At 37.3% G+C, this 27494-nt stretch overlaps 1 protein-coding gene across 2 annotated transcripts; it reads left to right on the forward strand.

Annotated features, from left to right (window-relative positions):
- The first annotated feature begins 114 nt into the window (after nucleotides 1–114).
- Nucleotides 115–26076, forward strand: LOC110455735 (zinc finger protein 106-like). Of its 2 annotated transcripts, none has more exons than XM_021506069.1 (19): nucleotides 115–194; nucleotides 2879–3007; nucleotides 3618–3676; nucleotides 5102–5272; nucleotides 8163–11272; nucleotides 11427–11692; nucleotides 11946–11997; nucleotides 14031–15691; nucleotides 16837–16997; nucleotides 17214–17412; nucleotides 18166–18297; nucleotides 18763–18879; nucleotides 19514–19702; nucleotides 20475–20537; nucleotides 21153–21275; nucleotides 22361–22435; nucleotides 23018–23086; nucleotides 24025–24168; nucleotides 24420–26076. In XM_021506069.1, the coding sequence occupies exons 2-19, from the start codon at nucleotides 2906–2908 to the stop codon at nucleotides 24453–24455; spliced, it is 6729 nt and encodes a 2242-aa protein (XP_021361744.1). In that variant the 5' UTR covers nucleotides 115–194; nucleotides 2879–2905; the 3' UTR covers nucleotides 24456–26076. The 2 variants fall into 2 exon arrangements, with proteins under 2 accessions (XP_021361744.1, XP_021361745.1); XM_021506070.1 differs by lacking the exon at nucleotides 115–194 and adding an exon at nucleotides 228–389.
- The last annotated feature ends 1418 nt before the right edge of the window (nucleotides 26077–27494 follow it).

A 27494-nucleotide genomic window follows, 5' to 3' on the forward strand; every position in this document is an offset into this window, starting at 1 on the left:
GAATATTTTTGAAATTTCTGATTTTTTGAACGTTCAACACTTGTGCTTGTTTCAATTTCTCCTTATTTGGAAAATTATCATTTTGGTTGTTCTGATATCATTGTAAACCCATCGAACGCGCCTGAAAACAAGATGGCTGCTAATTGAACATCCATGCCAGATACAATGTTGCTGGACGTCTTCAGCACTTCTGTGTAGGTTGACACTGGAAAACAGTTAGCGCACTTTATAATTTACGACATTGGGGACAGATTGACATACTCAAAAACATTGTTGTCGTTGATGTGCCCTTTAAATATTTCTCCAAATCCAGGTAACACAAAAAGTTACCTACAGGTGTAAACATGTTCAACAGATGCATATATGATCGTAAACAACGGAAGCATAATGTAAGATATCCTGATTTTCAAAAAGCATTATTTCTTTAATTCTCTGAGAATCCTTACTTTAGTAAATCGAGGTACTAGAATTATGATAACAGGTTGTTTCATTTTCTTTTGTTGCATTTCGATAACTATTAAATTATAAGATCGAAGGAGAAGAATTAGATTTGTTGTTTATGTATCATTGTCTATCATACTAAATACCATTCGATTGTGTATGTAACAGGGGCCATTATTTTTTCAATGGCCTCACTAGAGATCAAACCATTGGGAACTGTTCGTTGATGCAGAAGTAAGAACAACCGGTTTGTCCCTAGCTGTTTTTGAATTTTACGTTTTTTGGTATAAATCCAAGCTGACCTGCAAATCAATATTTATCCACACCTTGTAAGGCTTTGTGAAGGCTTGCCTCAAAGCAGCATCAAATTACTAGGTCTGACCTATAAGTTTGTCATAAACAAACAACTGTTTGGATTGCAATAAACAAAAGTGACTCGCATGGCCTCTTCTTTACTAGTCTGATGCTCTACAGAATGAGAAGAAGAAAAATTCTACCAAGTATTTAATTGTGGTAATATTTCCCCCATCAGTGTAGGAATCATCCGATTTATTGTCAATCTGGTAAAATACTAGCTACTTTCTAATGACTCAGCTACAGATAATTTTTATTTAGTACTAGTAGAGTGTCAGACCAGTAATAACCTAAGGTCCCAGGAAAGCGAACTCTAGACTAAGTATTCTTAGAATTTTAAAAACTACAGTTGATAGGAATACATTAAAAACATTATATGTCTCTTATATAAGACCTGTGCTAGAATATTCTGATATAGTATGGGATAATTGTACCAAATCGGAATCAGATCTTTTAGAATCAATTCAACTAGAAGCTATACGTTTAATTACTGGCCTCAGACGAGGTACATCTCATCACATTCTGTATACTGAAACACAACTTGAAACATTACACACACGAAGACAAAATCATAAACTAACATTAATGTATAAGATTCTTAATAATTACACTCCAACTTATCTCGATAATATCATTCAACCATTTCTAAATGTAAATAATAACTATACCTTCAGAAATAACAGATTCTTTAATATACCACAGACAAGAACTACTACTTATATGAATAGCTTCTTCCCTTCTACAATGGTAAAATGGAATGCACTTGATAGCACTGTACGAGACTCCATCTCAATTTCATCTTTTAAAAAGAAACTTAAAAAAACCTTTGATACATCCGTCTCAGAAACTTTTATTAACTGTGTTCCGAGGAAACTTAACATAATTTTATGTCAGCTAAGAAATTTTAAAAGTGATCTTAACTGTGATAAGTTACAAGACCATCTGATTGATGATGCTTCCTGTGTATGTGGTGTACAGAGGGAAGATCTAATACATTTTTTCTTTCAATGTCCTCTGTATTCTAATATTAGGCATCATATTACCACTATTTATAATCTAGTAGGATATTTAAATCTGCACTGTTTAGTATATGGTATTAGTAATGCATCCAACCAATTAAATAAAACTATTCTTATACATGTTGACTCTTATATTAAATCATCAAAACGTTTCGTTACTTATACGTGCTAGATAAATTCCAAATGAATATTCATGTATTGTTATAATTATTGTTATTCAGGCAAGTTTTATCCCTTAAATAACGAGTATTAGACATAAGCTGGTGTGGGTGTGGTTGTGCAAGAGTGTGAGAGGAAAACGAATCACAACATTTTATTTATTTAAGCATTGTACATAGCTACCAGAATTAGAAGAAGACTGATATAGGCAAAGCCTGTTGTCTTATTCTTTTGTCAAAACTGTTCTTATATCTTCTTTAATGTTAACTTATATGTTTGTATTATATATGTATTGTCAATAAAATACTTTTGAAATTGAAAGGTCCCAGGTTCGATCCCAGCAGCTAAAGACATTGAAAAAGCACAATGACTTTTGTTACATAATGGTGCAAAGGTCAACTGGGAAACATTGATATAAATATTCTCTGCAGGAGAGTATGCCTACCTGGTTAAAGATTAGCTACTTTCTAAATATATATCTAAAAATTAGTAAACCAACAATCCTGGGCTTGACACCTAGCTGAGGTATTGAAAACATTTCGGAGGGAACATCAATACTTGTGAGAGAGCCAATGCCATAGATGTGTACAAGGAACTGAACCTTGGAAATCTGGTTTACTTATCTACCAAACGAGCTAAACTGAAAATTATCAAAAGAGTTGAGGCTTCTGATTTCACTATGTAAATGTTTTGTAATCTTGCAATCTAGCTCACAGGTAGTTAATTATTTAAATATGTAAAGTGACAAGTTTGTCTTGAAAACAAATAACCTTTTATGTGATAGATAGTTAGATGTTTCATCTGAAATGCAGATAAATACTCTTATGATCTGTAAAATGTTATGGTTGTCATACCGATATGATGAGGTATATCTAATATTTACTTGTAAATTCTGTTGTTTCCAGATGATTCATTGTTGACAATTAACTACCATGGATCTGGACATTGTGGCTAAGCAATCATTTGGTCAGGGGGGAACTGAGAAAGATGATTTGGAATGTGATTTGTGTAAAATCTCATATTCTGATGAGCAGGTGAGTTTTCCCTTGTGTGAGATCGAGATCTGTGTAAGATTATTGTCATGAAGAGGTGAGTTTTCCCTTGCATGAGATTTAAGTCTGTGTAAGATTATTCTCATGAGGAGAGTGGGTTGTAAATTTGTAGCAGAACTGGTCTGGGTCAATCATTGGCGACCAGGCAGCTAAATTGTTAGAGGAAACATCTAGAGTTTGGAGGGTCCTGGGCTCGAACCCTGGTCTGGCCGTGCATTTTTGCACTCCTACTACATTATAATATATGGTGTGTGTTAGATTCCATAGTGTTATGAGTACAATGGGTAGCTTATTGTCTAGCAAGCCTGCTTTTTTGGGGATAAAACTAAAAGAGAATGTCACTAAGGCAACCCCAGTCTGAGCAATATATTTTCATCTTATGTTTGGAGACTTTGCCTTTGACAACAAAGCTTAAATGGAAAAAAAAAGTATATTGCATGTATAAAGAAGTTTGTCCGGGTATATGTTTTTTCAGAGAATAAAAGACTGGGCCATGGTAATGTTTGCATTGATAGCTAATAAGGGCCATGTGTAATGGGGACCATGGTCAGAGTGTACTACCATAATCAATGTTTGTTTTATGTTTTATTAGGAATTCCGGGATCATGCCTGGTCACTCATACACCATATCAAGATTGAGAAGAAGAAAAAGTAAGAATGTTTTATCTTTTAAGCTCGTTATCAAACCTTGACATAAAACTCAAATACTGTTTGATAAGGTAATTTGCCTACATTATGTAGTGTTAGATATAGATTCATTAGCTCATTCAGCCTTGAGGGCCCAGTGAGCTTATGCTGTGGTGCAGAATCTATAGTCCTTACATTAGGAATTTAATTTTGAATATTTGGGAGCCATTTAAGGGGCCAATGGAGTCAGTGGGACCCGGTGTGGCAAACCTGGAGACAGAAAGGTGGGGACATATAGGGGAAATAAAGAAAAAAAATCAAAATCCACCTTCACGTTTAGCACTAAGAATTTCAACCAAGGCAGGAGCAGCCTTAGGCAAACAGTACTTAATGTTGTGTTAAACGAGGGTGAGGTCCCTACTGGGGAAAGATCTGGAGGGCTGAGCCCATGGCCACTATGAAAAATAATGGTAAATCTTTAAAATTATATTCCTTCAGTACTGATGGTGGATTTTAAATAAATATGGTCTGGAGCACCTTAGGCCAAGGGGACTCAACATCATGTGTGACCCTGCTCCCATCAACTAGAGCTCTCACCTCACAACCTGACCAACCATTTTCATTTTGCTTACAAGTACATTTGCTCCACCCATAACTGTATAACTGTAGACTATACCTACTTATATGTTTTTAGGGCAAAGAAGTAATTCCAACAGTGTGGACAAGTTAGGTTGTCAAATTTTCGAAGCGATCCGCTCATTTATCAAGACACAGTGAAACAGAACAGTTACATGTACATATACATCATATTATAAGAAGATAGAACTGATATACTATAATAGAAAATATAGTTATTACATAAAACCAATAGTCCCCTCGGCTAAAGACAGCCGAAGGCAGCAATTAAGCTGAGAGAATCGCGGACAAGGAACGCTGATAGTCTAAATATCAGAACGCTCGCTGGCTCTGCTCTATAGCGAAAGTGCACTAAGACGACTCGCCCAATGTGTTCTGTTTCACTGTGTCTTGATAAAGGAGCGAATTGCTCGGAAAATTTGACAACCTAAACTTGTCCACACTGTTGGAATTGCTTCTTTGCCCCATATACTATTTTAAATAATTTGTATCCTACGGACACACCTCCATTAGGATCCAGTGTTATATGGGATTTTACCGTCTATATTACTTCTTTGACCCATACATATACTTATATATATGTAAAAATAAAAGACAAGAGTTTCTTCGACTTCCCTATAGCTTTCTCCTCTTTAGAGGTTCATCAGGGGAATCCCCTGTTTTATTCCCCTGATAAACCTCTAAAGAGGTGAAAGCGATAGGGAAGTCGAAGAAACTCTTGTCTTATTTTTTCATCTTTAACCATCACAAGGACTTTGAATGTTTTTCTGATTTTATATATATATACTCAACATTTTACTTCTACTCCTACAGAGGCTCCGCCCATAACTGTACGCTGTGCTTTGCATCCTGTCTCAATATTATCGAGTATGGGAAACATTTGATCGGAGACAAGCACAAGAGAGCAATAGAAGGACAAAGACGTCAGAAGGACAAAGAAACTATGACTTTTCAGAAAGAGGCTCTACTCAACAAACGTGTCCAGTGAGTACTGTTTATAGTAAAGTATTCATAGGTGAGTACTGTTTATAGTTATGTATTCATAGGTTAGTACTGTTTATTGTTCAGTATTCATAGGTTAGTACTGTTTATAGTTAAGTAGTTATAGGTGAGTACTGTTTATAGTAAAGTATTCATAGGTTAGTACTGGTTATAGTAAAGTATTTATAGGTGAGGACTGTTTATAGTAAAGTATTCATAGGTTAGTACTGTTTATTGTTCAGTATTCATAGGTTAGTACTGTTTATTGTTCAGTATTCATAGGTTAGTACTGTTTATAATTAAGTATTCATAGGTGAGTACTGTTTATAGTAAAGTATTTATAGGTGAGGACTGTTTATAGTTAAGTATTCATAGGTTAGTACTGTTTATAGTAAAGTATTTATAGGTGAGGACTGTTTATAGTTTAGTATTTATACGTGAGTACTGTTTATAGTTAAGTGTTCATAGGTTAGGACTGTTTATAGTTAAGTATTCATAGGTTACTACTGTTTATAGTTAAGTATTTATGGGTTAGTACTGTTTATAGTAAAGTATTCATAGGTTAGTACTGTTTATAGTAAAGTATTCATAGGTTAGTACTGTTTATTGTTCAGTATTCATAGGTTAGTACTGTTTATTGTTCAGTATTCATAGGTTAGTACTGTTTATAATTAAGTATTCATAGGTGAGTACTGTTTATAGTAAAGTATTCATAGGTTAGTACTGTTTATTGTTCAGTATTCATAGGTTAGTACTGTTTATAGTTTAGTATTTATACGTGAGTACTGTTTATAGTTAAGTGTTTATAGGTGAGTACTGTTTATAATTAAGTATTCATAGGTGAGTACTGTTTATAGTAAAGTATTCATAGGTTAGTACTGGTTATAGTAAAGTATTTATAGGTGAGTACTGTTTCTAGTTAAGTATTCATAGGTTAGTACTGTTTATTGTTCAGTATTCATAGGTTAGTACTGTTTATAGTTTAGTATTTATAGGTGAGGACTGTTTATAGTTAAGTATTCATAGGTTAGTACTGTTTATAGTTTAGTATTTATAGTTGAGTACTGTTTATAGTTAAGTATTCATAGGTTACTACTGTTTATAGTTAAGTATTTACAGGTGAGTACTGTTTATAGTTAAGAATTCATAGGTTAGTACTGTTTATTGTTCAGTATTCATAGGTTAGTACTGTTTATTGTTCAGTATTCATAGGTTAGTACTGTTTATAGTTAAGTAGTTATAGGTGAGTACTGTTTATAGTTTAGTATTTATAGTTGAGTACTGTTTATAGTTAAGTATTAATAGGTTAGTACTGTTTATAGTTTAGTATTTATAGGTAAGTACTGTTTATAGTTAAGTATTCCTCGGTTAGTACTGTTTATAGTAAAGTATTCATAGGTGTAGGTTAGTACTGTTTATAGTTAAGTAGTTATAGGTGAGTACTGTTTATAGTTAAATATTTATAGGTTAGTACTGTTTACAGTTAAGTATTTACAGGTTAGTACTGTTTATAGGAAAGTATTCATAGGTGAGTACTGTTTATAGTAAAGTATTTATAGGTGAGTACTGTTTATAGTAAAGTATTCATAGGTTAGTACTGTTTATAGTTAAGTATTCATAGGTGAGTACTGTTTATAGTAAAGTATTTATAGGTGAGTACTGTTTATAGTTAAGTATTTATTGTTGTGTACTGTTTATAGTAAAGTATTTATAGGTGAGTACTGTTTATAGTAAAGTATTTATTGGTGTGTACTGTTTATAGTAAAGTATTTATAGGTGAGTACTGTTTAAAGTAAAGTATTTTCATCTTATATGTGACTTGCTGGTGTGATTTGGAAATTTGTACATATGAAAAATAAACAAATCCACAATGGTAGAATTGTGGGGGCCATTAAAACAGAGGAAAGATCTTTAAAAAAAAATCTTCTTCTTTGATATGGCCTGACAGACAATCAAGGTAAGGTATATATTCATCAGAGACTTTGGTTCAAATTATATTATTTTGTTGTATTGTAAATATTATTATGTTGTAATTCATTTTTATTAGATAAGTAGTAATGTTATCATGTCTCCCCTTTGAATGAAGGGATATATATTGTGTAAGTGCAGGTTCTTATTCAGGTTCTTCTTGTAATTTCTTGTCTGGGTATTAACTTTTAAATTGTTAAAGATATGCACTATCATGAGGTCACTGTAATCTTGACCTCCAGTGTAAATGTCGTTGCCAAACACTCGTGTTTGGCAACTTAAAAATCTTTCCCTTTGGGTTGAGATTCCCCTATCTCACCAACAAGGGGGTGAATTATTTTTCTCTGGCCCTGTTCTCCTATTGTGTATCATATACACAATGTAATGATAACGTTACATGCTAAATTCAGGGTTGACGTGACGTTGATGGATTGTTGACGTGACGTCATTGTATTGTTGAAGTGATATCATACCATTGTTATGAATAGGAGAATCCCCCCGTCTCAACTCTAGGGTGAGACAAGGAAATCTCACACCGGTAAAAGTGCGGATACACCTGTCCAGGGTAAGAGAAAAGGAAAAAATACACCGGTAAAAATGCAGATACACCTGTCCAGGGTAAGAGAATGTGTACTCTCTAATGCTTTAAAGTGTAGCGGAACTAGACTGGGTTGATTGTCAGCAACCAGATAGTTCCATTGGTAGGGCATCCATCTAGAGTTCAGAGGGTTCTGAGTTTGAACCCTGGTCTAGCCATAGCATGTCTCTTTCTCCTGATACAAAAATGGCCAGCTCTTTGGGTTGTAACTGTATGGAAGTTCCACCCTCTGATGTATAATGTACCCACACCTACAAGGTGCATGTGATTCTTGTTATTGAAAGGCATTTCCAGGTTTAAACTCATACTTCATTTCTTTTTTTACAGAGATGACAGTATGTTACCTGGACAACTAGAACATGAGGGACCCTTCTCTGACCCAGAAATACCTCATCATTACAAAACATCACATCATGAAAAATCCCACCAGCGTTCCTTCTCCCAGCCCTATATCAAAGGCAAGGGCAAGGGCAAAAAGAAGGCTCCTAAAGGAAAAGGAAATAGGTTAGATGATAATGCTCATCATTATCCATCAAATGACATACCTAGATTTCACCCCAGGGACAGAAATACAGTTTTCCATGACGATAATCAAAAGGATCGATTTTGGGAAAATGAATATGATGTAAACTGGGAAAGTAGAGGATTTATTCCGCAGTCTGATCGAGATTTCCACGGTCAGTCCAATTGGGAAACTTCATGGTGGGATAGAAACAACAGGAACCCACATCAAGACGAGTTTTCCTACTACCCCAGGTACCGAACACATCACTCGCAGGAACAGCTCCCGGTGAGCCAACGCGGGAGAAATAAACAACTTAAAGGGGGTAAGCAATACCGCTGGAACAGACGTGACAATTCAAATGAGAGATACGATCGCAGTAACCAGGAAGACGATTCCTACTGGAATCGAGGCTCTAACTCCGACGGGTATTTCAGGAACAGAGCTGGGAACAGATGGGATAATACAGCAGAGGAACATCCAGCAGACAATCATTTTGAACATCCAATAACAGGTGGTGTTCCAGATCATCTGACTGAAGCACAGCTTGATATTTCAACAGAGAGTGACATGACAGGTCTCAAACGCAGACGCACCAGTGATCAACGGGACCAATCAAAGTCAAGGAAAAAAACGGTTAATTTTGACATTCATTCTCAGCAGCAGAAAGATTCAGTTCAAATGGATTCGGATAGTTTTCCAACCAGAGACAACGAAAAGTCTGGTGACTTACATCAAGACAAGCGGTACAAAACTAGTGTCAGTGATGGCAAACGTGTTTTAGAGCCTGATAGTACAACAGAAGAAACTAACCTTGATAAAAAAACAAGCAAAGGTAAGAAAAAAGACAAGTCAAAGAAAAAGAAAAGCGATAGTGTTAAGTCAGTGGGCGAAGTTACTGACCTGTTTCATCAGGCAGATAACAGCGTCCTTGAGAAGGCAGAACAGCTTTGTAAGGACCTCAGGGAAAAACGAGAAATGGTCAAGAAGGAAAGAGAAAAGAAAGAACGAAAAAAGAAAATGGAAAAGGCAGAAGAAATCAATTCTCAAATCAAGAATTTATCCAAGATAAATCAAAGTTACCTGAGGGGTCATATTGCAGGCTGTGCAGATCAGATATCTACAGATACTGCAGATAGTGACCAATCCTCTAAACCGACGTCGTCAAAGAGCAACGTCAGGACGAGGACTCCGAAAGAACATGACATTGATGATATTCGGAAAGGCATCGAGTCTGCAGTTGATTCAAAGAAACAAAAATCTGCAGAAAAAGATTCAGATTCAGAAATGAAGTCTTCCAGTCCCAATCTTAAAAAGAAAAAGAAGAAGTCTACCAAATCTAAATCTGAAAGTGCTGTTGGTAAAACAGATTTAAGAAAGCGAGACACAGATGAAATTGTAGCTGATCAATCTGACTCCCCAACAACAAAGACACCCGTGTCTGAGCAGGAAGGTAAAACTCGTCTGAACATAGGAACATCCTCACCATCACATCAGGAAAGTCTAAGTCGCCAGAGCAGTAGAGCAGGAACATTCTCACCATCACATCAGGAAAGTCTAAGTCGCCAGAGCAGTAGAGCAAGTTCAGACTTGTCATCCGATTTGGATCCTGAATCCAGCACCAAAGATTCCTTATTAAAGATGGTGAATTCCCCACGTTCTCGCAAGGAAAGAGAACGACTGGCCAAAATGCTCCGTTCGTATGCATTCTCTCAAAATAAATTATCTTTTCCAAGGTTTAATCTACAACTTTCTGACCTCACTACTGATTTGGACGGTGTTGCAACAGAGTTGCGACTTGAGGATTTATCCGCAGATGTACAACTTCAAATTGCGGAGTTGATAGAAGCAGACATTAAGCCTGATCTTAGTAGTCTGGATTCTCTCTTGCTTGAATCACAAAAGTCTGCCAGTGGAGACAGAGAGCCGTCAATTTCACCGGATGTTAACAAGGCCCTCATGGAATTACAATCAAGTGCCGAAAATGTGCCAACCCGAGACACAGGAACTACACCACACATACACAACCCTGAGAGTTTACCAAGCGCAAAATCAGGAAATTACAGTTATTTACATGAAGGAACAAATTATCACAAAAACTTAAACAAAAAGTCAACAACCGATGAAGGACCGAAATTCAACTTATCTTTGCACATTAAAACGGAGGAATTAAATGAGCCCGAACAGGACACTTCACCATCTCAGTCGGTGACAGTGCGGTCGGGAATTACACCTCTATCTAATTTGGGCACATCTAATTTAGTTCTGTCTGCAAACAAATCTAAACCAAAACCTAAAAGAGATACTGATGCATCTATGCATTGCATTGGTGATTCTGAACCATGTTTGCTCGAGAACAAAAGTGAAGACTTACCTGTGTCTAGTCCCTATTCTATGCCTCAGAGTAAGTCACCAACTCCATTGGAATCCAGATCTGTCCAAGATAGTTCTGAACCAACTTGTTCAAGAGACACACAAGATTTACTTCGGTTCAGGGACAATTCTAAACATGTGAACTCCAAATCTCAAGCTGACTCTGAACCTTCTACAAAAGGATCAAATCCCACGTGGTCCAAAGATCAAATTGAACCCTTATCTTCTAGAAACAAACTTGAACCTGTACAATCTAGGAATATTCCTGCACAAGGGTGGTCCCATGACAAACGAGAACCAGTTCGGGACAGACAGTTGTCAGAAACTGGTAGAGCAAATCCTTCCAACAAACCAGTCACTGTAAAACAAGAGTTTCCTTCATCGCAGGAACATACCTCCTCTCAGCATGCAGTGGAGACTTCCCTCAAGTCCAAAAACTCCTACACACCGTACTGTACATTGCCTTCACTGGATACAGGAAGAGAGACAGCTGCAAGTTTAGAGGGCAATGTTAGTTCCTGGATAGCCAGAAATACAGAGACAGGACCTCCTCTATGTGAAGGTAAGAAGAAATGATTATATTGATATTTAGATACATTTGTACTCTCATTTTGATTTCACATTTAATTTTTTGTTGCAGATTTTCTTTAGTGAAAATATCATATTTGAGAACCACCAGAGTTTAACTTCAAGATTTATTTTTAACTTCTCTTCAGACAGTCTAGCAATAGGAAATATTGACAGCTACAAGCCTGTCCTTAGATTGGTAGATCCTACTGTTCCTACCGGAGATGCTGCATCTGTTGCCTCTAGATCAAGCTCTACATCGGAGAGTGTATTCGATCTTGTGTATGATCTTAGCGTGGAGGAGGACGGTCTGAGGGAGGAGATGTCCTCCACGGAGTCTGAGATCATGCGTCTGACTTCTCTGATACAGACAGCTACAGAGCAGCTCACCACACAACGGGAACACCACCAAAAGGTAACTGCCCTTTTGGGTTATGAGGAAGTAGATGAAAACTTGTCTGATAATTTCCCCCAATTTTCTTAACTAAATTCAACAAAACTGTATACACATTATTTGTACATCATATAGCTATGTAACTTGTATTGATTTTTTCATATTTTACCCTCAATAAAACATTAGCTTAATTTCAAGCATTTAATGAAAACGATTCTTAATGAATGATTTGTGCTTTTGTTTAGCTCATTAATTTCCATTTTCACTTTATTAGCTGTCCCAGAAGGAGCAGTCACTACGAAGTCGCCGTTTACACGTACTGAGAGGTTAGTGTGTACACCTTGTTTACACGTACTGAGAGGTTAGTGTGAACTCATTGTTTACACGTATTGAGAGGTTAGTGTGTACACATTGTTTACTCGTACTGAGAGGTTAGTGTGTACACCTTATTTACACGTACTGAGAGGTTAGTGTGTACACATCGTTTACACGTACTGAGAGGTTAGTGTGTACACCTTGATTACACGTACTGAGAGGTTAGTGTGTACACATTCTTTACACGTATTGAGAGGTTAGTGTGTACACCTTGTTTTCACGTACTGAGAGGTTAGTGTGTACACATTGGTTACACGTACTGAGAGGTTAGTGTGTACACATTGTTTACACATATTGAGAGGTTAGCGTGTACACCTTGTTTACACGTATTGAGAGGTTAGTGGGTACACATTGTTTACACGTATTGAGAGGTTAGTCTGTACACCTTGTTTACACGTACTGAGAGGTTAGTGTTTACACATTGTTTACACGTATTGAGAGGTTAGTGTGAACACCTTGTTTACACGTACTGAGAGGTTAGTGTGAACTCATTGTTTACACGTATTGAGATGTTAGTGTGTACACATTGTTTACACATATTGAGAGGTTGGTGTGTACACCTTGTTTACACGTACTGAGAGGTTAGAGTGTACACCTTGTTTACACGTACTGAGAGGTTAGTGTTTACACATTGTTTACACGTATTGAGAGGTTAGTGCGTACACCTTGTTTACACGTACTGAGAGGTTAGTGTGTACACATTGTTTTCACGTACTGAGATGTTAGTGTGTACACATTGTTTACACATATTGAGAGGTTAGTGTGTACACCTTGTTTACACGTACTGAGAGGTTAGGGTGTACACATTGTTTTCACGTACTGAGAGGTTAGTGTGTACACATTGTTTTCACGTACTGAGAGGTTAGTGTGTACACATTGGTTACACGTACTGAGAGGTTAGTGTGTACACATTGTTTACACGTATTGAGAGGTTAGTGTGTACACATTGTTTTCACGTATTGATAAATTAGTAAAGTATCACTTATATATACTGAGAGATAGCAAAATAAACAAGAGAAAACTGAAGTATCCAGAATATCTAGAAAATTTGAATTTGAATTCAAATCGATAAAACTAGGGCAAAATATAAAGAAAGGAAAGATTTACATGGACAGAAGAAACAGGATAAGACCAGGTGTTCCAGAAGGGTGAGCTTCTTCTGCTTCAATGACGATGGAAGATCTAGATCAAAATGAAATAATGCCATGTGTTCAAAGTAAAAAACGGGGTAGTGGTAATTAAACAGCAAGCAACAGTAATGAGTCTAATGAAAAAACGACCTTCAAATATCGCTCTGAGAAATAAAAATATACATATACTGAGAGAGTACTCTCCATTGATGGAAAGGTACTAAATGATCTTTATCAAAATTGTGAATTCTATTATTCCAGGTCACTTGTTCCCAAGTGAGGACAACATAAATTGTACTAGCAGAGTGAATATTTAAACAGAATATAACACTTTTGGGCTAATTTGTTGATTTTCAAAGGAAGAATTCAAATTTTTGTCATGGGCTGGTAGTTTAAGGATACTTACATTTTGACCCTAACAAAAAGAGATGGAATATGTTGAACAAACAATTAATTTAAAAAAAAAAAAGGATCATATGGTCTGAGACATGTTGTGGTAATCAACACATTTTATTATTACCAGAGATTGTACAGGAATTATATAGGCTTGGTATGTTTTATGACAATCAACTCATTCACCCCTGAAATTTCATAATGAACTATTCTAACCTTTGAATTGGAAGAGTCCAAATATGTCTTCAGGGGTGAATGAATTTGTCACTCTCAAGCATCATTTTGTCATTGACTGAACAGTTAAAATGAAATATTTACAATACATAGGCATAATTTTGCTTTGTCACTTTACAACACTATAAAATGATTGTATTACAACTCTGTTCAGCCACATTGGGCCATTGGCCTTTGGTTTAATAGAAATATAATATAATTATTGCCTTATATGTATACCTTTTCAGAAGCCAAAAGTCTCCAAAGCCTATCCAGTGAGATTTCGGCTAAGTCTGTAGACAGACTGTTTGCATCTACGCATGATGGTGGTCCCTCAGGTGTGCCAGAAAAGCCTTTGAGTCAGGATTTGATGGCAGAATCTAGTGACCTTGACTCTAGCCGGGACTCCAACTTTACCAAGGTTTCGCTGCTGTCGTCATTCTCGCATGACCACCAGAGAGTAACTTTTAAAGATGGCAATGCTTCAGACAGCCTTCTTGTTTTGAGTGATTCGTCAGACTCACATCGTAACCGGAGTGATATGCGTGGTGTCTCGTCACCACAGGCACTGAAGACTAAAAGAATAGACCAGAGAGTCTTCCAGACTCGTCCACAACCCCTCGAACCCAGCCGCGACAGTGAGGGGTTCCTAGAACCAAACAAACACACATTAAAGACATTCGAGACCAGTAAAGAAGCTGCGAGGTTGCTTGACCTCAAAAGAGACCCTTCAAGTTCAGCTGATTCTAACAGAGATACTGTAAGGCCAATTAGCCCTAGCAGAGACAGTGTAAGGTCAGCTGACCCAAGCAGAGATAGTGTAAAGTCAGTTGACCCCAGCAAAAGGTCAGCTGACCCTAGCAGAGGCATTACCGGCATAAGGTCAGTTGAGCTTAGTAAAGAAACTGAAAGTTCAGGTGTGGTTAGTAAAGAAACTGAAAGTCCAGTTGTGGTTAGTAAAGATACTGTTAGGGCATTTAATTCTAAGAGAGAAAGTAGTCCTAACAGAAGGGCTGCATGGTCAGTTAGGCCAATCAAAGACAGCATGAAGTCACTCGAGTCCACCAGAGACAGTACTGGGTCATTGGAAGTGACCAAGGACACAATTGGAGACACTAAAGGTCAAGCTGAGGTAGATCAGTCTATATCATTGGTAGGAAGTGCAGAGCTAAATGAAGCAGGATTTGTTACTCTAAAATCATTGTTGCGTGCCAAACCACAAGAAGGGACACCGTCATGGCAAGGGAAGGAGCAGGAAATGCTGATTGCTGAAGACAACAAGAAATCTGTATCGCCACTGACCACTGATGACCAGTCATCTAGCCCTGCAGTGTCAAGCACCACACCTGAATTAACACAACCCCAGGTCACGGAAACAACAAAGCCAAAGGTCAATGTCCAGTACATGGGTCATTTACCTGGCAATTTGTTTACAGGACAGAAAGAAAACATGTTTGAAAAACTTCAGTCTTTCCTAAAAACCAAATCAGAACATGGCTACAAAAGTGAATCAAGTTTAAAGAGTGATGAAATTGTGTTAGATACCGACTCCAATCAGGAGAGTGTTGCTAGTAATGCGTCTCTTGGTGCAAAAATACAGCAATACTGCAAAGGAAACAGGCGAGGCTCAACCCAGGGAGACTCTGGCAGCGATCACACGCTTAAAGGCTCCAATAGTGAAGCTAACACACCCGTCAGACAGCAGAGCAAACCTCCTGTATCTCCATCTGTCTCGGACGACCGGAACTTGTCACCGTCGCGGAAACGCAGGAAAACCAAGAAAGAGCGAGATCAATCGTCAAAACGAAAACAGAAGGAAGAGTATGTGATCAACAGTAGTTCAGAGTGTAGCGGGCAGGATGATGACAACATTCCTCTGACAGAACTCAGACAGAGAATCCTTTTCCAGGTTAGTGACAGCCAGAGTGTACATGTGGACATGCTTTGTAGTCATCTTGGTGATTCTCAAATAAGAAGGTGTATGTAGGTCACTGTGACATTAACCTCAAGGTCAAAGTTCAGTCAAGTGCAAAATTTTCAAACAAAAAAGCAGTAACTTTTAAACCTTTCATAACTTCTTGATGAGATCACAAGTATACCTGCATCACATACAGAAGGTGTCCATTGTACCGTAATTAGGTCCCAGGGATCTTGACCTCACGGTCAAAGGTCAAATAATTGCAAAATGTTTTGTTTGGGCTATAACATTTCAACTGTTGAAGATATCTTGACATAACTTGAAGTATATCTGCATCCCAGACAAAAGGCATTCACTGCACTGTTTGTAAGTCTCTATAACTTTTTTTTCTGCTGGTATGTAAAAAGATAAGATAAGTGCAAAGAAATCATGAGTGTTAGCTAATTAGTGGCAAAGTGCAAAGGAATCATGCGTGTAAGCTAATTAGTGGCAAAGTGCAAAGAAATCATGCGTGTTAGCTAATTAGTGGCAAAGTGCAAAGAAATCATGCGTGTAAGCTAATTAGTGGCAAAGTGCAAAGAAATCATACGTGTAAGCTAATTAGTGGCAAAGTGCAAAGAAATCATGCGTGTTAGCTAATTAGTGGCAAAGTGCAAAGAAATCATGCTATTAGCTAATTAGTGGCAAACTACTTTTACATTTTTGTTCACAAAAATCAAATTGCTAGTTTTGATTGTGCACATGTGTGTCAGTTGCATATTATGACAAGATGGTAAATTACACAGTGTATGATGATGACAATAACTTGGGGCTTATTAACCACATATAGGTCCATACAAGTACCCTCAAAGTCTAAGGCACTATACACCAAGGGTAAATGGTCAAATCTCTTCTGCTTTTCCCAGAACACTTTGTGAACCATTGAAAATTATAGATGAAAAGTTCATGGATGTTACACAAGGTCCAGGGTTCAAAGAATGCATGGTGTAACTTCACTTTGTATAAAGATGATTTGAAAGTCATCTACTAATGGAGGTCTGAACCTCAATCACATTTCGTATAGAAATAGACATGATTTGCCATCAAACTACTGCAGTGCTGTAACAGTTATGTAAAGTGTAGTATGTTTTGTACAGCAGGCCGGACCAAATAACGCCGCGGATGTCTGTATGGTGGAGACTGGTTCCGATGATTGCTCAGCGCGGGGAACTGAACCGAGGCGCAGTCTACTGGAGGAGGTCCAGCTGGACAGTCCCAACGAATCCGAGGAAAACCCCAACCCAGTCAGGAGTCAAAGGTGAGAGATTATTTTGTACACAGGGTCAGAGTTCAAAGGTCACATACCCAAGATCAGAGATCCAAGGTAGCAACAACAAATTTGCATATACTTGTACATTAGCAGAAGTAAAATTCATACAGTACATAGTAATGACAGATTGAAATATGTTATTGATGTACATATATACATTGTATCTGCATAGTTCTGATATATGGCTATACTTTGTATTTATAGATTCAAACTAGGGCCTGAGACGTTGGCATCTGTACGTGCAGCTGTAAAGAGTACGATACATCGCTCAGACAAGGGTCGTACAGATGACTCCATCAAACAGCTGGTGGGACCGGCAGACTCAGTCACTCAAATACAAGTGACCGGACAGAGTGTGTTTGTGGCCTACCAGAAATCCAATCCTTGCCGTTTCAATTTGGAGGTAAGATCCCCGGAACAGGTTTTTTGCTTGAAAGTAGCTGTATTTCACCTTTTTAGACTCTCACAAACAGTAACTCTTTAGCTTACAAGCCCAAAGTGCCATGTGAGCATGATTTGAGCTGGGCGCAGCCTCAGTTGTCTTTTTGTCTGTAACATTTTCATTTAAATCTTGATCAAACAACCCTGAAACATTTGACGTTGACTGTCAAACACAAATGGAAAGCAAAACAATTGGCCAAATGCAAATACAAGTGTTTTCTAAAGAGCTATAATGCCTATAGCCATGGTACTTGAGCAAATCTTTTCTAATGTGTTGATTTTAAAGTAAAAGTTAACTTTGAGCCCATGCCAGGGTCAAAGGTTAACAGGAGCTATAAAGAATAAAAAAGATATGAAAATCTTTCCCCATCACATCCCGATTCAGCATTATCATTCTAGACACTCCATCTTTTGACAGATTGTGATGAAACTTCATCCAAAGGTCATGTATGGCAATACCTGGAATGCTTTTGTATTTCAGAGTTCCAATGTCAAGGCAAAGGCCACTGTTACTATTTACAGAAATTTTCAAGCAATGGTATGGGAAAATTCATTCCTCTCTTAACCCTTTCAACACTGTAGACCATAATGGACTCATCCATATCAATGCATGATAGAGTCTACTTAAGCTACACAGGGGTGAAAGGGTTTAAGACATTTTCTAGTGCTGTCAGGATTTTGATTCCAGTAATGTGTTGGTTTTGTTATTTTTCAGAGTGGAACTCTCTTGGGTCAGTATGACTGCAGTCCGTGCTGTGTGCGAAGTCTTGCCGTAGTTACCATTGAGGATAAACTTTGCCTGTATGCATGTGGACCTTCTGAGAGATTGTTTTTGTTTGATTGTGAGGTACATACAATTTTCTGGTAATTTATCTAAGGTGGATAATTGAGAATAAGCTTAATATTTTACTTGTATATACAGAACATGATAACCAATGTACATGCATGATAGTGAATTGAATACACAAAAAACAATACACACATATTAGTAACTAACACACCACTGAAATGACATTTACATACACACAATCATACCTAACTTCATGGCCAAAGCCTGCAAAAGCGAATGCAATCCCCCCTTTCCAACCCCCAGATGTTTTTCAGACATCTTTCAGCAGCTGACTGACCTATTTTTGCCCCCCATATCTCCTACCCAGGGCTTCAACCCTGGAACCTAATTTTGATTTGCACCACTTATCAGCTGGACCAGGCAACAGCCATGATCTTATACACATATTAGTAACATTTCGATACTTTTACTTTTCTCCAGTGTTATCATTTTTATTAAACTCCAACATCATTCTTTTTACAGACATTTGCAATAATTAAGGATATGGAGTTGATATATCAAGTACAGTGTATGCACGAATCCTGGGGTCGGCTGTATCTCGGCACAGACTACGGCGCTGTCATCGGAAAGGATGCAAAAGTATGGCACATATATACATGATGAAAAGATGGGATTACTAAAAATGATGTTGGATTGTCAGGTTGATGATTATCTATGTCAGTTTAATAAGATTAAGATATCAAAGCAGTTAGCACAAATTTGTGAGGTTATGGGGTTTGTAGAATACAAGAACTACATGTATAGCATCTATCATAACTTCATTCAGAAGATCAATAGCATCGATCCTTGAATTAGGTTTTTTGTTTCAAATGAATGTCTTTGACCCACCTTCAAAGTCACAGGGGTCAAATTTGTTAAAATAACTTATTCTGAATAACTAAGAGGTGGTGGATGACAATATATGTCTAGTAGCAAGCACGCAAGGTTTGATGGCCATTAAATTTGAAGGAATGGATGACGTTGAACCATTTCCAAAGTAAGAAGGGTCAAATGAGGTCAAGGGTTTGACCACTAGCTTAATGGTGTGAAGTTCTATGATCAAGACCAACTCTAAAGGACATACTCAGTAAAATTCATTAAAATCTTCAAGCTAGGATTTATCAGGTGTAGAGAAATAAAATCTTTGAACAAAGATCTATAAAGTGTAGTGTAATTATACCTAGTCTTGTTCATCTGTTTTGAACTAAAACCAAACTTGTTTGTGATGCTGTAGACGGGGAAGACATTTGAAAGTTTCCAGTGCTGTGACCGGTCTGTGACCTGTATCTCGTCTGGGATCGAGGGTGTCCGAAAGATCCTCTTAGTGGCTGCCTACACCTCCCCCATCTATGTGTGTGACGCCATATCTGGTCTACTGCTTCGTATGCTGGAAGGCCACAGCAAGACTGTCTTCTGTATGCAGGTAAGTGAAAGGTCAATGTGATTAATCCTCTTCTAGTTCTACTCGCAGATAAGGCAAAGGTCAATCTGATTAACTTAAACCTTATCTGTATGAAAGTTGATTATTTCTCAGTCTGAAAAACAATACCTGCTTAAATTCTAAGAGAATAGCCGAGGCTCATTCCAAAATATGTATGAACAGGGACTTCATAAAAAATATGAAAGATTAAGTATAGCTCACCTGGCCCAAAGTGCCAAATGAGATTATGTCATGATGCATAGTCCATCCGCCATCTGTCTATCCATACAGAAATAAGAGCTCTTAATTTGTTCAAATGAATTACCTTGACCCACTTTCAAGGTCATAAGGATCAAATTTGTTAAAACTTCTTGAAATAAGCAAGACACCTAGGGTGATGATATTTGGCCTGTAGCATGCTTTGATAAAAGGCTGTCAATGTTGTTCAAATAAATGACCTTGACCTACTTTCAAGAAAACAGTTGAGTATATTTCAACAAAAGCTTGCTCTGAAGTGTCCTATCTAGGAACCAGGCTATGAAATGTATAATTTTTTCTTTGATTGCTTAAAAATCCAGGTGAGCAGTACATGCCCTCTAGTCCTCTTGTCTGGTGAGAAAGGTCATTTAACTGAATCCTGGTGGGGTCCTATAAAGCCCTGATAACTTTTTTAACCATGTCGTCTGCTGGATAACTGAATATACTTTATAGTAAAGTGGAGGTAAGACCACTCAAGTAAATTTGTGAGTCATTAGTTATGATTTATTGTCTGTAGGTGACTGGTCACATGGTGTACAGTGGTTCAGGGGACAGAAAGGTCATGGAACACAATCTGGTGGTAAGTCACGACCTAAAGTGAGCAGGCAGCCATACTGTTCTACTTCTACTTCTAAATGGTACTGACCAACTTCAACAATTTGAAGATAAAATGCCAGACAAGGAGTGAAACATGGAAAGAGATTGCTTTTAAAAGATACGAGATGGTCTAATTTGCGTTTGAAAAAGGACGGTAGAGGGCTGATTTGAATAATTCCGTTGTGGGGCTCGAAATAATGTCAGGTGGGAGTTTACTGTTCACTGGTGTAATACTCTGTTGTGGAGACTTTACAACAGTCATGTTATAAATGTATCCAACTTTTGTCTGTCATCATTTCTTAACACTTTCAAATAGGTTGTATATGGATTTTTTATGAACAGTTCAATTTCTGTTTTATAACACTTAAAATTTAATAAATTTGTACAGAAGATCCCAAGTATTTTTTTCAAGAAACTTTAATGTTCATTTGTTAGATTCACATCGGCATTGTGTTACTATGTCCATATACCAAACTCATTTCTCCTCAAAGCCCTGTGAGGTAGACTTTTTTCATTAAACGAAATTTTACATAGATAAAAATATACACAGTGTAAAAAATGTAGTCAAATGAAAATTATTTCTAAAATTTGATTGCAGACCAGTGAAGTTTCATGGACTTATGACGACAGTGAGGGTTTGATTCGAGGTGTCGCCACAGATAAACAGGGTCGTTTGTTTTTTGGGGGACATGACCAGTACCTCAGGTGTTACAACAGAAAGGTAAGGCTACACCAGGTGTTTCAACAGTTAGATGATGTAAGATTCCTCAGAAATTTCGAAACATGACAGAGGTACCCAGATGAAATTCTTAACATATATTTTCAAATGTGAGAACTGAAAGTCAAGGTGACAGAGTGACACAATGCTACAATTGTCACAGATGAAATGTTTTGGGAATATATCGTAGTATAGATATATCTTTGCCAAAATTACAACCTAAGAAACTAAAATATCTTATTTCAGTTCAGAAAGCTTCTGGGTCACAGGAAACTCTCCAAAATAGCTTTCCATACCAAGTTGATATTAGTGATGGGCTGATGATGGATTATAATAGAAAATCGATCGATTTTTCCTTTCCGATTACAAACTCCATTATCATTATAATCGGTTCTTCATCAAGATCAAAGTGTTAAATGTTTTTCAATGTATAATGTGTATTGAAAGTCATATATTCTTAGGATTTTTACTATATGATTGATAAAACTACATAAAAATTGCTTGAAATCCATCCATTATAAAAGAACGAAACCTGGTGTATAGAGAACACCCGAGATCACTACCATAACATCAATAGACAGGGTATTCAGTCCCATTATAAACCTATCACGCAATCCATCATCAATCAGGTTACTATATTGAAATTCCGATTGCTAACCATTTGTCGATTATGATTTTAAATATTCATCAACATCATCAACATCGTCAACACATGATTAAAATATATTTCTGATGGTTAAAACTTCAGGTCATTAATTTATGCAAGTTCCAATTAAGCAAAGCATTTGATTTCCCAGTTGATGACTATTTATTGAACTGACACTACCTTGCTGGGGGATGATGACAGATCACTGAATGGCCTGTCAAACATCATTGTGTCGGATCAATTGATCGTCACAACACTAAAATAGGTTGTTACCTTTTATACTGGGTTAACTCTGTTCTGGCATGGATTATAGGACTAAGGTGAGCATGGATTATAGGACTAAGGTGACAAAACCTAGAAAAATAGGTGTTTCATCAACGACTCTTCAAACAACAACTACTGCATCAGTGTTTCTAAAAACATGTTTTTGTTATTTTTTCAGAATCACAAGCTCCACTGTCTGTTCTATGTGGGGAAATCTCCAGTGGCGTCTAATATTGTCATACAAAAGGACAAGGTAAGGCGACCAATAGCAACAACATAGCTCTGCTTTCCCTTAACTCATCACCTCTCTAACCTAAAGTTATAATAATAATAATTTGAGGTTCTTATATACTCCCTGGGAAGCATACAGCCGGTGCTGCCATTTCGGTGCTCACAGCTTGCATTCAACAGTTCTAGTACTGCCTAACCACGTACTCATTAACAGCTGAGTAGACTGGAACAAGCAGAATAAAGCTTCTTCTTCAAAGATACAACACAGTACCATGTCCTGATTGAACCCGCGACCCTGCGGTCACGAGCCTGGCATCCTACCGCTAGACTACTGTGCCTCCATCTGTTCCTCTAACCTCTCCAAAATTGCTGCCCTGATATTCACTCCACTACACCTAATGTGTCCCCTTCTGCAAATTATAATATTGCTGGTGATCTAGCCAGCAAAAGCAAATTTCAAAAAAATGCAATACAGACACTTGCAACTGATACAATTAGATATTAATTCTACCTGTACAAGAACATCACAGCAGGGGACATTCACTCCATGATTTTGTTTAAAGATTCTGTTTATTAGCAAAGATGTTTTTTGGTTTGATTACAGATTCTGTATGGTAACAAAGATGGTGTCGTGGAAGTGGTGACCTTGGAGAGTACTCCACACAGATGTCGGGTGAGACACAATACCAATATCCCTAAGCTTCTTTAACTCATTTACCCCTGAAGACACATTTGAACTCCTCCAGTTCAATGGTTGGAAAAGTTCATTATGAAATTTCATGGGTGAATCAGTTAAGACTCTTGGGGGATCTGATTCAGCTGTATTTTCATGAATTTCCCTAAAAACAATTCTATCATATAATCTGCAGCCATGCCATGCACTGTCAACTTAATAAAAATAAAAAATAAGTGTATTTGATCATTAACACAATGTTCCAGACTTTTATTACCTGACTAAGAGATGTCTGGCTCTGTTTCATACGTAAGACAACTTTAGAACACAATATAGGAGATTTGTGTTTTGAAGTAGAAAGATTCTTTCATGGCCTCATGGCATAATGTTGTAGGGCAGTTGTTCTTCTAATCTTATCAGTTGAATTTATCTATTTACATTCAAATATTTTATATCAGAATATCATCATGCATGCATAATTAGTTCCATGTGTACCTCATATCCCAGTGACTGTGGTGGCTGAGTGGTTAAGGCGTTTGACATCCTGCTACCACTAGGCCTCAAACCCGCTACCCAGTGGTTGAGGGCTAGTGGTAGCAGAATGTCAAATGCCTTATAACCACTCAGCCACCACGGTCACTGGGATATGAGGTAGCCCTCAACCACTGGGTAGCGGGTTTGAGGTCCACGTGGGGCAGTCGCTAGGTACTGGCCGTAGGTCGGTGGTTTTTCTCCGGGTACCCAAGCTTTCCTCCACCACCAAAACCTGGCACGTCCTTAAATGACCATAGCTGTTAATAGGACGTAAAACACAAACAGACCAACAAACAGCCTCACATCCCACATATTCATATCTTCAATAACTTTTACCCAAAAAAGAAAACAATAACTGCAGCTGCCAGTGCGATTTGAACATGCTTCTTTTCGTGTTTTTGTAGTGTGGAGATTGTTCTTACTTGTTCGGACTGAAGGGGCACCTCTACCATCATATGCTATCAGACCACCTTGCACGTAACTCGCGTCTCTTCAACTGTCCATGGAAGGGTTGTACTAACCGGCTCTCAACGCTTCATGATAGTAAGGTATGTCCCTATTCATACTCGAGGTTGGTGTAACACAACCAGTTGGGACACAATTGTTAAGTTATTGTTTCAGCTAATGATTGTTTTCTGTAGAAGTCTACACACTCCACCTTTTATGTCCCGCCTGCTACTTTGTCAGCTTCATCATCAATGTAACTTATTTTTAGCCCACCATCATCTCTTGTTAGTTTAGCTCTGTTTCTCTCTTTTGTTGTGACTGCTTCTTAAAAACTGTGTTTGTGTTTTTACAGGAAGCTGAAGAACATTTAAAGGAACATATCCAGTGACAGTAACAGATTTACAAAACCGACGTACAGATCACTGAATGGCCTGTCAAACATCATTGTGTCGGATCAATTGATCGTCACAACACTAAAATAGGTTGTTACCTTTTATACTGGGTTAACTCTGTTCTGGCATGGATTATAGGACTAAGGTGAGCATGGATTATAGGACTAAGGTGAGCTTATGACATACTGTGTCATCCATCCTCAAATGACTCCTGAACCGCTGGACGGATGGCCACCATATTGGACTTTCATCCACCTTTGGTGATAGGGATTCAGAATTCGACCAATGGAAGGATGGACTACATTGGATAGCTGAAAGTCCCGGCCAAAAACGATCTTTTGGCCATATTGCCTAAAGTAACTTCTGACCTGGAAAAATGTGATAGATATCAACCATATTTGATGGGTAGCATTCTCAGTTGATGATAATTCAAAAAGGATAAATCCAGGCGTCTTCCAGTGCCTTCATTCAAGCTTATGTCTGAATTGTCTGATGTAAGATAAGACATTTGTTTTCTTATTACCTGGTAAATGGTGGATATAAGTTGTATCCATATTGCTGCAGAAATATCTAAATGTGGCCCGGGACTCTGGTCTCTGATGTATCTTTGACTTTATTCTAGATTTCTCAGGAAATCTTTTAAAAAGAGACTTCATAGGTCATATCTCATATTGCCTATCTAATCACACGAGAACATATTGCCTATCTAATCACACGAGAACATCAGGGACCAAAAACAGGGCCATACTAGAGTAATACAATTCAGAGATCATATTGGGTTTAAAAGAGTTGGATCTCAGTGGCATTAAAATATTATTGTTTAATAAGAGAATGACAGCTTTTTTTATTGCTGCAACATCAATTAAATTCAGGTTCATTGCATTAATTTTAATGAATTTATTATTTTGCTGTTATTTCTTATATAGGATGGACAAATAATGCTCTTTTAGACCTACTGTACATTCAAAATTTGTTCTAAACCATGTTGGCATTTTAGACCCATTTACCTCTGTTTAAGGCTTTTAGGAGACCTATTCAGGCCAGTGAGCTTCTTGTTGTATTAAGATGTGAAATAATAGTTTGTGAAGTATAGGTTGGAATTGTTTGTATGCTGATTTATTTACCTGCAACCCCTTCCATAAAAATTATGTTTCAGTTTCTTGTTGTAAAACATAAAACAGAATTTTCTTCAAATATCTCGGAAACGTTTATAAATTGTTATCCAAGAAATCTAGATGTCGTTATTTTTCAGTTTGTAAACCATGATTTATTGTATATACACAATGTACTTTATTGTGTGTGTGTGTGTGTGTGTGTGTGTATATATATAATATATATGCTTAATTTCCTTTTATACTGATAAATGTTGGGTTAAATATTACATTTTACAGAGTCTGGTGTGGATAAACCAGTGTTATACCTTTTGTTAGAAATTTTGTATATTTTATTATTTGTTTGCATTTACCCATGTAATTGTTACAGTATATGTAATAAATAATTTTGAAATTTACTTTAGAAAATTCTAATTGTTTCTATGCTGGTACAAAAATAGTTATTGTTTTACTGTGAATTATATGGCATTGTTGAACAAAGTTCATTTAATTGTGTAAAACATTCTCTCATTAATAAAATACTTTAATTGGTAAATGTTAGTTGTGATGATTACTCAAAGTCACATACATTAAGGACGTGCAAGGTTTTGGTGGTGGAGGAAAGCCGGAGTTCCGAGGGAAAAACCACCGATCTATGGCCAGTTCCTGGCAACTGCCCCATGTAGGCCTCGAACCCGTGACCCAGTGGTAGAGGGCTAGTGGTAGCAGAATGTCAGACGCCTTAACCACTTGGCCACCGCGGCCCAACTCAAAGTCACATACAGTAGCCAGGCAGGTGTATATGAACTCATATAAATGCTTGATATTTTTTTATTGTTTCGATAACAAATATTTCTAAAAAAAAAAAATGAAAGTATTTTGACATTTTTTATTTTATTTAAAAACACAAATACCACAGCAGTTCATGAATGGCTATTGGGCAGGAAGTGATAATACACATCAGAAAAATACACGTTTGCTACCAGGATAACCTCCAAGGTCCAACCCCACCCTGGTGACTTCATCCCGGGATATACATAGAAATTGGCCTTACATTTAACTGGAGAAAACTTCTTGGTGTGTATCGCCTTGGAAACTTATTCCTGGGGTACATTCGCATTACCGGTTGAAACGGTTGAACAGGTTGAACCTGTAAAGAAAACGACAGGCACAGATCTGGACCGAGGCTGACTTCAGGAAAATTCGCCACGTTTAAATTGAGGGGTCCAGACGTACATGGCCGAAACAAAACTAAAATGCTGACTATTGCCAGTTTGCGTTATTTCTTTCTTAATTCAAGCCACATGCAGTTTTTAAGATACGTTATGTAATTCAGTTGACGCATGAAAGAAGGACATAATATTCCTGAAACATTGTTTTTTATTCTCCGAAACTGTGCATTTTTAGCTCTGCTTATAGAACGGTCCAAGTGCGTTCGTTTATCGTGGAAAATTTCTGCACCACACATACCGTTTCAACCAGGATAGGCGAATGTAGCACTATATCATAAAATTGAAATGGTTTTAATTTCGATCCTATACATACAATTGCTGAGTATGAAGAGAAAAATACACATTTGCTACCAGGATTAGCTCCAAGGTCCAACCCCACCCCTGGCAACTTCATCCCGGGTTATAAATACTCCTGCGACCTTAGTCCTTTGGTTTTATCTTAGAAACGTTTAGACCTTTTTAGAGCAAAACAGGAGATTTTTATATCCAATTATGATAAGTCATATTTCTATTTTCTGTTTTAATACTGTATAAATCCATCTGTAACCACTTGATAATTTCAAAAATGTTAATAAAGGTGTATATTTACTGAAAAAATGTATAGGTAATAATGAGAAACATAACAAATCGAGCGACGTGCCCACTTGGTGCAAATCGATCAGACCCTAATTAGTGGGAACTCTTTTTATTGGAGGTAGAGAAAGTGCAATAA

Source organism: Mizuhopecten yessoensis, unplaced genomic scaffold (assembly GCF_002113885.1).
Source record: "Mizuhopecten yessoensis strain PY_sf001 unplaced genomic scaffold, ASM211388v2 scaffold8365, whole genome shotgun sequence".
Classification (NCBI taxonomy): Eukaryota; Metazoa; Mollusca; class Bivalvia; order Pectinida; family Pectinidae; genus Mizuhopecten; species Mizuhopecten yessoensis.

What these genes read in the sequence shown, in the direction of transcription:
- LOC110455735 (XM_021506069.1), top strand. Translation starts at nt 2,906, where the DNA reads ATGGATCTGGACATTGTGGCTAAGCAATCATTTGGTCAGGGGGGAACT. An exon ending in TCATCGGAAAGGATGCAAAA is followed by an intron (nt 18,880 to 19,513) that starts GTATGGCACATA and finishes GTGATGCTGTAG; the next exon opens with ACGGGGAAGACATTTGAAAG. An exon ending in CAACGCTTCATGATAGTAAG is followed by an intron (nt 24,169 to 24,419) that starts GTATGTCCCTAT and finishes GTGTTTTTACAG; the next exon opens with GAAGCTGAAGAACATTTAAA.